The sequence below is a fragment of the Frankliniella occidentalis genome, unplaced genomic scaffold, assembly GCF_000697945.3.
Source record: "Frankliniella occidentalis isolate FOCC.00 unplaced genomic scaffold, Focc_3.1 Scaffold80, whole genome shotgun sequence".
NCBI lineage: Eukaryota > Metazoa > Arthropoda > Insecta > Thysanoptera > Thripidae > Frankliniella > Frankliniella occidentalis.
The window spans coordinates 66,721-77,714 of record NW_026267210.1 but is presented as its reverse complement, the minus strand read 5'-3'; the positions used below and the strand labels follow the sequence as shown (position 1 = coordinate 77,714).

Here is a 10,994-nt window from a genome sequence, read left to right as displayed (position 1 = left end):
TTCTTTGAGAACTCGGCAAACACCACATTTTCATCTGGGTGCTGCTTCTTGTGCTCCTCCCTGCAGGTCTGCACGAAGAAGGCATACGCCGTCATGCGGCCCCTCGGTTTAGCGTCTTTACGTGGCATCTTTCCTCGATTCTGCACATAACATAACACACAACTTTAGTTTACAGTGGAATCATTGATTAAAACCAGCTTGAAGTACACTGCTCAAATTCAGGACAGGGTGATGACACTAGATTGGAATATTGTGTTCATAGCTGACAAAGGAATCAGAAAATTAATGTCAGTTTTGGGGGGGTGCCAGCCTGCCATGTAAACAAATCAGATCTGTTCAGCTTTTGGCAACAAGAAATAAGTATCGTACATTCAAGAAGTCAAATCTGCCTCGAAACAACCATTATGAAAACCATCTACAAATGATGACAGAACTTGAAACTGAATAGGTAAATCAAGGCTACATACCATACGAAGCGGAACTTTGAGAAATAAGTCAGGCACATTGCACATTGACAAGACGCAACTGTAGTGCGAATAAGTCAACTGCGGCTGGACCGGATCACTCCCCCACGTGGGAGCGGACAGAGCTGCGGGCCGCGCGAGGCAGGGAGGAAGGGAAAAGAGAGGGGGGGGCGTCCTAGCGACAGTCAAATACCAAGGGCCTGACATTGAACACAATCACGATCCAACCTACCATAATTTGCTGAGCATTCATGTTCATATTGACACCCTGAGGCGCCTGAGGGTTCTGCATACCACCAGGGTACCACCACTGATTGTTCTGCTGCTGCTGTTGTACAACTTGGCCCTGCTGCACTTGCTGCTGGGCTTGTTGAATTTGTTGGGACTGTTGGGACAATTGGCCCGCTATCGAAGTATGTATACTGTTCACTGTGCTTAGGTCATACGAAGAGGACGACACTGCCGCCGCGTTGGGAAACGAACTAGCCATCTTGTAGTTAAACAGTTGCTGCTGTTGCTGGTGCTGCAGATGCGCAGCCAGCTCCTGTTGTTGCTGCTGCTGTTGCTGCAGCTGCTGGGCCAGCTGCTGCTGGTGCTGCTGGGCCAGCTGGTGCTGCAGACTAGCCAGCCCCGCGGCCTGCTGCTGCTGTTGCTGGTCGGACCACCACACCGCGTCGTCGCGGCCCGGGCCGGGACCGTGGGCGCCCCAGGCACCCCGGTGATCAGACATGGCTCGGCGAACTGTTCAACAACTCCAACGCGACTCCAAGCTGCTCCTGGCCAGAGAGCTACACGCTACGTTGCCGCCCGGGAAGGCGCGCGCGCGCGCGCTGGGCCTCCGTCGCCACCGCCGCCTAACGCGAGGCAGCAGCCCACAGGCACAAAGGAAAAACTGGCCGCTTGCCGCTACGGCTGGATCTGCCCGTCCTGAGCTGGCACCAACGAACTGAACACGCCGCGGCTTGACGCGGGCTGATGGGGCACGCCGCGCACACGCAGGGCACACGCACACACACACACACTCGTCCACGCGGGAACAAACACCACACTAGACGACCGAGAGAGTCGTCGCAGTCCCGGGGCGTCGTCACATCTTCGGTGCACCACACGCTATCACACACACTCGCGCTAACGCGTCCACGGGACGCCGCGACGGTACGGTCGGTCCGGACGGCTCGGGTCCGCTAGAGATTCCAGCTTTTGGGACTGGCTAGGGGCACAACACTCGACGCTGCGGACTACTAGCCCCGGGCCCGGGCTTCTCCGCTGTGGCAGCGCTGCGGAGGCTTGGGTAGCGAGGCGAGCGGCGAGGCGTGGCGTGGCGCGGCGCAGCTGCCAAGTGGACGAGAGCCGTGGCGGCGCGGCGAGGCGAGCTGGTCTGGCAACGTCGCAGACGGTGGCGCCCCCCAACGATCGGCCGGCCGGCATTCCAACTACGAAAAGACGGGAGAAGAGAGCCGAGCCGCAGCCAAAGCCAAGCCAGCTTCGCCGCCGAGGGCCGGGGCGGCTGGCTGGCGCTCAAACGCTCGATATACCCGTCTCTCTCTCGCTCCCTCTCTCTTTCTCTTTCCTTCGCCCGGCCAAAGACCGGGACGTGGCGAGCCCAGCCAAAAAGCAACCCCCTCGGCCCTTGCCGCACAAGCGCACACGTATACACACGACCCAAATTTGAACGCAAGGAGGGGCCTAACTACGCAACGAGACTTACCTGGCGCAAAGCAACGAGAGCCTGAGCGTGCGACGAGCGCGACGGCACGGGACGGCACTGACAGCCGCTGCACCGGGCGAGCCAGAGGGAACCAGAGGGAACCAGAGGGGAGCGAGAACGAGCCGGCCTGGCCCGAGTGCTGCTGCCTGCACGCCGCTTCGCCTGCCCAGCCCCGCCTTTAGCCCCGCCTGCCAGCCCGTGCTATCGCCGAGCATCCTGCATCACGCTTTTCGCGCCAAAACGCACGTCAGGTGGTCTATGCAGGGATGCCAAGCGTTGCCATGGCGACAATTCAAAGGCAGTCTCTCATTGGCGGGACAGGGCCGGGCCGGGGCGGGGCGGGGTGCAAGCGAGAGGGGGGTAAGGGGGGGGGGGGAGAAACGAAAGCAATACAACGTCTTTGTGCGCATTCCCGCGACCGGCCGGGCGACGCATTGCGTAACGAACAAAAACAATTGAACAGACTAACTGGAAGTAAACCGTATCAACCCCTCGGCCCACCAAGAATTAAAAAAACAAAAAAAAAAACACGAACTAACCGAACTCCGGCGACGGACACTAATGCAACGAGATTTAAAAGAACTTAAACACAAGCAAATTAACACATCATAGTGGTAAAATGCAAACAAATTCAGCAAAACAGAAGTTGGAAGGGTAAACAGCACAACACGTTACGCAGTTATGTGACGAATGTGGCTAAACAAAGACGGCCCTTTCAAGCACCCAATACTTCAAAAACCAGGAGGAACAGGAAGCCACAATAAAAACAGTTCAACGAACATACAATAAGTAAACCAGAAGAGCTGCAAAGAAACACAAATGACAATATCTGAAAACTAGGTCTGAAAACTAGCTGGTGCGCACAATCAAAATGTTATAGAACGCGTACAATCTGAAAGAAATTAAAACCAAGCAAGAGAAGCAAAACTAATCTATTTGAAATTATAGGCTTACTCGTAAACTGGGCCAGAAACACCCATAAACAAGTAACAGTACCTCACTGAAGCGTAAAAGTTGGTGTCACTTGAATCCACCCCCGAAAATCAAATTATAGGAAATTTCACTTACGAAAACAAGCTATGTCAAAATGTTAAAGAAAAATGAAAGAGTTGTCAAACAACTAACAGCCGGATCAAAACATGGACAATCAATGAAAACAAAAGTAATCAAAACAGGGCATTATCCCATTTCACTAGGGCTACATGGAATAAACAAATTATCCATTGATTGTTTATCAAAACGTAAACATAAAACTTCAGTCAGAAAATGCAAAGCAAACCAAGTAAAAACATTCAACAAAAAATTTATTTGACAAAAGGCATTGAGAAATATCTAATTTCAGGTTAAGAAAATCTTTTAAAATTATTTTTTTATTAATAACAAACTTTATGGCCACCTTATAATGACAGCCATACTTCCATTACAAGCATCTAATGTTTGACCTTCATTTCCCCTTACCGCCATGCTAAAGAATAGAAAAGAACGCCATTTTGCTTTTTAAAAATCGTTAAGGACGGTGCTTTCGCCAAATAAATGCTTGAGGCCCAATTCCTAACCCCAACAATACCCCTAGTGAACAAATCCATACCATCTGACCCACGTACCTCGGGAAGCCTAGGCCTCCGATTCCCCAGACTCGAATTTCGTAAAAAATAGGACAAAGAGAGGTCAATAGCTCATTTTATGACTCAAACTAACGTTAATTTAGTACTTGGGCGTCCTCGCTTTGTAAATCCTGGGCCGTGTCACTAGCGTTCGATAAATTTCGAACATTTTAAATCCCTGTATACGAACCACGGTATTGCTATACGCGTAAGGCCCATAAGGATATAAGGCCGGCAGCCAGGCCAAGGCAATGGGCCCGGGCTACGGCCTCCCAACAGCTGCCATTCTATGCCCTAGCCTACGGAGAAAAGGCCTTTTATCCAACGTCCCCCGGCATTGAAACTGCGCGAATAAATGACCGATAAATTCAGCCCGTAAAGTTTAAAACGGCACTCACGTACAATGAACGAAAAGACCTGAAAACTCGCTTCGAAGGCGGCCACACTCTGCCCTATGCTACGCTTATGGCAGCCATTTCTTCGACGGTTTCAAATACAGCCGAGCTATTTCCATATTTTAGTTGACACCTCCGTAATAACGGTGGACGGTAGCGCTTACCTACTTCGCTTCGACAAATTTCAGGGCTTCAATCCTGAATATGACAAGTTCTGACAACACCAGATAGCACCAATATAAAAATAATCCTACCTGTGTTGACTCGGTATGGGAGCGAACAGAGACTAGCGACCCCACGCTACGGTACAACAACGTGAGCAAAGCATAGGGAGAATCGGAGCCTACCTATTGGTCCAATTCGGATTCCGCGCCAATCCTGCACCAATCCGGCTGCAGCTTGTTCACAATGAAAGTTGGTCTTTCTTGCCAATCACATCGTCGCTACCATACACTGGCGGCAAATAATTTTGAATACACTAAGCAGATACATGTTTTGTTTTAACTTTAAAAACAGTTCAATTCGATGAAGAAAAAGCTTAATGATCTCTTCCTACACTAAAATTTGAAAGCCTATAACTTGAGACCAATATTTGTTTCGCGTCTTCGGCTGTAAATATTTTTCGACACACGCAAAGAACAAACCTGGTTTTGACTAACGTTGTCCGTATAGGCCAACCAGCAGAAAGCTGTTTTCCTACTTTTCTTTTTATCAAAGAGTCACAACAACAACTGTGAAATTGCGGCTGCAATCGTGTGCCCTCTGCTGCTACCAAGGCCCGTGTTCTCCTTGCATGGGCTAGACTTTTGAAGATACTTTCGCAAAAGCTTGCGGTTTTTGTGCATAATTGTATCCCTGTCTTTTGCTAATCATGTAAGTATGAAGCCTTGATTCGCTTGTATACATTTAACCAGTTCCAGAGGAGTATTTGATCTGGATCCCATTGCAAGAAGTCCACTATCTCTCTGCATCACGTTTTTGGTGGGTGAATAAGCCGGGTGCGTTGGTCTTGCATTGGGATGCATTTCTTCGGCTCTGTTCCAGTTTTTCATAGTTTTGCTGCCTCTGCTTCACATTCTGAAAAGTACTTCTCGTCTGTCGGTGTTTGAGATGCTTTGTTCATTTTCGCTTTGTGAAAGTTCTACCTCGACACGAGTCAGTTGTCGTGGCTCTCAATAATAGATTCTTGCGACGTGGAATGTCTTTTAATAGCTGAGCCATTACTTTCCCGACGCGTTGTAGTCCCTCTTTGATGAACTAAGCAATTTTGTTCATAGCCGTTCCGTCCAACCCCGTAGGTATGATTCCCGTTTGTCAATATGGTTGAGAAACCTTAAAGATGTGAGACATGCAACCATCCCACTGGATACACGATGGAATAGAATCAATAGCGCTAGAGTGCACTTGATTGGCAGCTTTTTGCTACCCTTTCTGGATGTATCTAGCTTAGGTAGTCTTCCTGACCTTGGTGTCATTTCTGTGTCAAAAACTTGTCTTATCCCACTACCAAAATTATGCTGTCTTTCAGAAACATCTGTTTGTGAGATCTGGAAGCCTTATGCTATTCATTGTCTTTTGTTTAACGTGTTTGCTTTAGATGAGTTTAATCTATCATGATGAGCCTTTGTGGTCCTCCCTGTGTATGCACCGCTTTCCAATTACAAATCTAAACTCCTCCTTTCCTTGCAGATTGAGCTCCAGGATGAATGGGTTCAGTACAGGTGAGGAGGACTCTCGAGGTGCCCCAGACCAAGTTTGCTGTTTGGTCGATGAAAACGAACGTTGTCAACGCCCTGCTGGAAATGCCTCTTACAGCAAACGCATTCAGAAGACTGTGGCACAAAGACGGCTCAGGTTACATCTTGATTCTATGGTAAACCTGGTTTTATTCTCTGTATGATCATCTCTCTTTTTTCTAGTGTGTTAACTTGCTCTATCTATCTTTACTTATATTATTACAGGCCCGACACATTTACATTTGTGATCACCACAAGAATATGATTCAGTGTGCAAGAACCAAAAGGCGGAGAAAGGATTCTGAAGATGATTCCAATGAAACAGACACAGATTTTCCAGAGGTTGATTTATTCCAGCTCCAAGTCAACACTCTGCGCCGCTACAAAAAACACTACAAAGTAGCTACAAGGCCTGGTCTCAACAAAGCCCAACTTGCTGATGTGAGTACTGTTTATTTCAATTTGATATTTTGCTTTGTTGCTTGAACTATGTTTAATGTATTGTTTATTCATGTGACTGCAGGTATTAATGAAACACTTCAAGACAATACCAGTGATAGAAAAGGAGGCTTTGACTTTTTTCATCTATACCGTAAAATCAAATAGCAATAAACTTGAACAGAGAAATGGTGACTCTATCTAGAACAGTTAACAATATCTTTCTGTCTTAGGTAGGTTTTAAAGATTTTATTATATCTTAATTTATATGTATCAAAGTATTTTGTTTTCTTTTAAGAGAAATTTTATCCTTTTAAAAGAAAGGATGCCATAAAGACACTATGAACTGTACTGTAATTTGGGTTACAACTTTCGTCTTGTGTTAGATTTTAATTTAGAGGAAAATATACCATGTAATATTTTGTTAAACCTCTGAATATTCCAATTTAGCACCTTTCATTTACAGTAGCCCACCTTGATGTTTCTGTGCAATCTGTTTCAAGGTTTGCTTTGTTCTTAGTTACACTTTTTTTTTTTTCATTTTATTTAGTTCCTGTGATCGTACCTATGTCTAATCAGAAAGATGTTCACAATTTTGAACAACTGGGATATTTCACCTGCCCTCTTTTCAAGGTAGATTAATTCTTGTATTGGCAGAAATTTTGAATGAAAACTTTGTGCACCCTAAAACAAACTGCTTTCCATTCTAAAAAGTTAAACTTTTTAAAATCTTTGTGAAGATTTAAGCTTTTGTTTGGAAAACATGTAAAAAAGATTCTGTTAGGTGTAAAGCTGTTATGGCAACTTTATTTTATTTTTCTTGCTAGAGATATGGTAATGTACTGTTTGCATTGTTCATTTCATGTTATTTTGCACTCAGCCAATGTAGCTCTCAGCTGTTACCTTATACCTCTGTAGCCCAATGAAAGTTAAAACGAAGTAGTTTTCCATGCACAATGGCATACTTGTTTCCTTTATATTAAAGAATGAGAAAGGTGTCATTGTACAGTATGCTATGCATATGGTCATATTATCTATGGCAACATTGAAGCAGGTTCATGGATGTAATGCTTACAATCATTATCATTCCAGTTTTGTCCAGTTTGTACACTCCTTATTTTAGAGGATTTCCTTTGAGCTCTGATGCTAAGCATTAATGCATTTCCCATTATTTAAATGCAACCTGTGATTCTACTAATTTTTCAAAACTTCAATTGGGGGTGAATCATTTGTCTGAACCCTGTAAAGCTACCTACATGTGTGGAGTAAATTTACTTATACTAAACAAAGATGATCTTATCAGTTGTATGAATTATGTTTGAATTTTTATTTGTGAACTATTTATTCTGTTTGTGTAGAACTTCTGTTTCGTGTGAGATTACTACCTCTGATCAAATGCATATGTGGTGTTTTGTTTTCTGCTTTTTGTTGATTTGTTTTTTTTTCTAATGGTTTTATTCACTGGATGTATTCTCTCTGTGATTTGAAACTACTTGTAGACTTTTACTGGAGACATTGGATGAATATGACAGTCTTTGGAACTGCTGTTTTCTGTTCTGAAGTGCAGTCCACTGATGTGTTAATTTGTGTTTCTTTCTGGCTACACAGAATGTTTGTCTTATACAACTTGTTGTTTATCAACTTTTGAAGTTACCAACCATTACTTATGTCAGTTTGTATCTTTGCGACTATGTACTGTAGGTAATTATACTGTAGCCAGAAATTGGTTAAAATATTATGTGTCCCACAGGGCAGTTGTTGCTATGAAATCTCTATGAATAAACTTGACTTCATAATATTTCTATGATCTTTAAATATGAAATAACAAACTTATAAATATTTGTCTTTAAAAACATTTAAGTAACAAATTTTTTTTTATAAATGACAAGAATGAACTAGTTCTACCACTTACCAGTTATTACTACTTCTATGTCAACATATAAAAATACAAACTTGGAAGTTATATGCCCCACACAGAACCTTTAAAAACATATGTACATTTCACAAGATTTAACACAGCAAATGTGAGCACAGCCTGAGGTAAAATTGTTATAAATCATAATGTTGGACCAATAATACATATTAGATTGTTGATTTGATTTTAGGGCCAGTCTCTTGGAGGTGGGGACACATCAATCATTCATTATCTTTGTATTAAAAGAGCAGGCTTCTATCAGTTGATCGGTTTCATACAGAGACAACACTAACACTTGTGTATTTTTTTTTATTTTTTAAATCACGTGCCCACGAGGAATTAAATAATTTTTCAAATTTCTAATATTTTTTTCACCCTGTTATATGACGCTGGAATATTTGAACTGGAAAATTTGTAAATGCTAAAACATTGAAATATTTCAAAACACTTGTGTAGCAAAATTGAAAATTGTAAACTCTACTTAGTATACACACATTCACCAGCAATAAAAGTTGACAGAACAGACAAATTTTCAGGCTCTAGCATTACAAAATCAGCATCAGCACCATAACTGAGGGTGCCTTTCCTCTTATGGAGCCCCAAAACTTGTGCCGGATGCAGAGTCGCAGCTTCTATAGCTTCCACTGTGCTGCAACCTAAACATAAAATTTGAATTAAATTACATCGAAAAGAAGATAAGGAACAAAAATGGAACTTAAGCTTGGTGACATACCTGATGCTACTTTGAAATGTTTCACACAGTCATTCATACTTGCAATACTGCCACAGAGAGTATCAGTGCCTGCCACAAAAGCTTTCTGATCCCGAATTTCAACAGACATTTGACCAATTTTATGAGTGCCTGCTTCCAAGCCAAGAGCTGATATGGCATCAGTTACCAGCACAATGCCTTTGAGAAAAGATAAACGCTAACATATAGCATGTGAAGAGAAAGTTTATATTTTTTTCAAAAACCACCAAAGAGAAACCTTTTGGATGAACTCTGTAGGCAATTCGAAGAGCTGCAGGATGAGTGTGTACCCCATCTGAAATAATCCCATAGTAGACTGTACGATCTTTTGGCATATCAGCAGAAAGAAGACCAACAAGTCCAGGATCCCGATGATGAAACTAGCAAAAAGAAATTATTTTGGTAGGCACATTTCCCTTGACAGAAATCAAGTGAATGTAGAAAAAGCTGGTTCATACTGGCAGCATGGCATTGAAGAGATGTGTGATAAAAGTTGCCCCCTGAAGTACAGCATGGATACCCTCTTGCAAATTTGCCATAGAGTGACCTACAATAAATAAATTTTAATTATTTTTAGAACCATCAAGAAAATAGAAGTAACATTGGAAATGAATTCACCTAAAGACACAGTAATTCCTTTCTTGGTCAACCATTGGATAGCCTCATCTGCACCAGGAAGCTCAGGAGCTAATGTTACAATAGATGCATTATCGAGTTGCCCATAAACATCAAGAAGTGATTTACAGCCCTGAAAAACACATCCTATCAATTTATTTTCTCCAAACTCCTATTTTACATGAAGACACACTGTTACCTCGGTGAGGGAAGCGATAGTGTCTTCATCATGGGCTCCTTTCTTCTGTTTGCTAATGAAGGGACCTTCTAGGTGTACTCCAAGGATGGTAGCACCATGTCTTCCCCCTTGTTGAGGCTTCAATTTTGGTAACACCTACACGCAAATGTTGACATTAAAAAATTGATGGTAAAATTCGATTTGATTAGTACAAGGAAATGTACCTCTCGATAGATATGAGGTTTGGAAGTAACTAGAGTTGGACAAAACGAAGTGACACCATGTGCGAGAAGACCATGAGCTACTTTAGCAAGCCCACGCTCACTGTCAGAAGTATTATGAGAAAAATCGACCCCAAACCCACCTGTAAGAAAGGGATAGAATGGAAAATTACCTTCGTCACAATCAGGAAAAAAAAATTGAAACGAAAGGAAAAGTCGATCAACCATTTATCTGTAGATCAATGAAGCCGGGGACGATGAGGGTACCAAGACAGTCGAATTTTTTGGCAGATATAACTTTTTCGTCAAAGAATACCTTTTCTGGATCAATGATTTTACCATCCCTTACCCATAGATCTTCTTTCTGAATTACATGGTCCCTGAGAATTTTGCAGTTAGTGAACTGTAAAATAGTTCCACGATCCATTTCGAACTGCTAGTTCTCGGAAAGGGGTAAAGTTCAGATGGGTCTTCTCCAAAGTTTGACTGACATATGAATGTAGGGCGCTTTATCAGCTGTTGTATGGTCATATGTCGTATGCTAATGAACGGGTGACAACTGGTCAAACATAAACAAGTTTTATGTTGATCTAAATTTTTCATAGTTGCAGGAAGATGCTCCAGGAGGTTTTCATAAAGCAAACCGGCAAACATATGACTAGAAATTGGAATTGGGAAACTGAAGAAAATAGTGTAATTTTGGCTGTCCAGTAACCCTACTAAGTACTTTGGCACAATAATTTTCTAATTACAGCAAATCAGGTCTTCATTGTTGAGTTGAGATCAGTGAATGGGCACTGGTTTAGTTTATTTGATGTTGGTCAAGTCAAACGCTTGTCTTTGCCCGCGAACTTTAATTGCTGTCGTAGACACACATAATACTGTGCTTTGCTTGGAAAAACGGAAGGACTAGGTATTACCCAGGAAGATAGAGCCCTTATCGTCCTTTGCTATTTACATTCACTACCG

General features: G+C 43.0%; 3 protein-coding genes across 5 annotated transcripts in view; 1 reads left to right on the top strand and 2 right to left on the bottom strand.

The window, feature by feature from the left end:
- Positions 1–3,651, bottom strand: part of LOC113206251 (high mobility group protein DSP1) — a 14,346-nt gene extending 10,695 nt beyond the window's left edge. The window contains exons 1-2 of one of the 2 annotated variants that reach the window (XM_052269003.1): positions 3,631–3,651; positions 67–140 (exon numbers count right to left, since the gene is read on the bottom strand). In XM_052269003.1, coding sequence (XP_052124963.1) covers positions 67–140; positions 3,631–3,636 — 80 coding nt within the window. In that variant the 5' untranslated portion in view covers positions 3,637–3,651. Of the gene's footprint in view, positions 1–66; positions 141–696; positions 1,787–3,630 lie in introns of those variants that run through there. The other variant, XM_052269002.1, reaches the window with a different exon arrangement.
- Positions 3,652–4,875: 1,224 nt separating this feature from the next.
- On the top strand, positions 4,876–8,143 carry LOC113206218 (histone deacetylase complex subunit SAP30 homolog). Its single transcript, XM_026422197.2, has 4 exons — positions 4,876–5,044; positions 5,861–6,044; positions 6,133–6,348; positions 6,431–8,143. The coding sequence occupies exons 2-4, from the start codon at positions 5,874–5,876 to the stop codon at positions 6,548–6,550; spliced, it is 507 nt and encodes a 168-aa protein (XP_026277982.1). The 5' UTR covers positions 4,876–5,044; positions 5,861–5,873; the 3' UTR covers positions 6,551–8,143.
- A 39-nt stretch (positions 8,144–8,182) lies between these two features.
- LOC113206217 (N-acetylglucosamine-6-phosphate deacetylase) lies at positions 8,183–10,551 on the bottom strand. 2 transcript variants are annotated; one of them, XM_026422195.2, is made up of 8 exons: positions 10,251–10,551; positions 10,029–10,168; positions 9,826–9,960; positions 9,630–9,759; positions 9,470–9,558; positions 9,250–9,391; positions 8,994–9,170; positions 8,183–8,916 (listed from the first exon to the last, which is right to left on the bottom strand). In XM_026422195.2, the coding sequence occupies exons 1-8, from the start codon at positions 10,450–10,452 to the stop codon at positions 8,738–8,740; spliced, it is 1,194 nt and encodes a 397-aa protein (XP_026277980.1). In that variant the 5' UTR covers positions 10,453–10,551; the 3' UTR covers positions 8,183–8,737. The 2 variants fall into 2 exon arrangements, with proteins under 2 accessions (XP_026277980.1, XP_026277981.1); XM_026422196.2 differs by having other exon boundaries at positions 10,375–10,393.
- Positions 10,552–10,994: the final 443 nt, after the last annotated feature.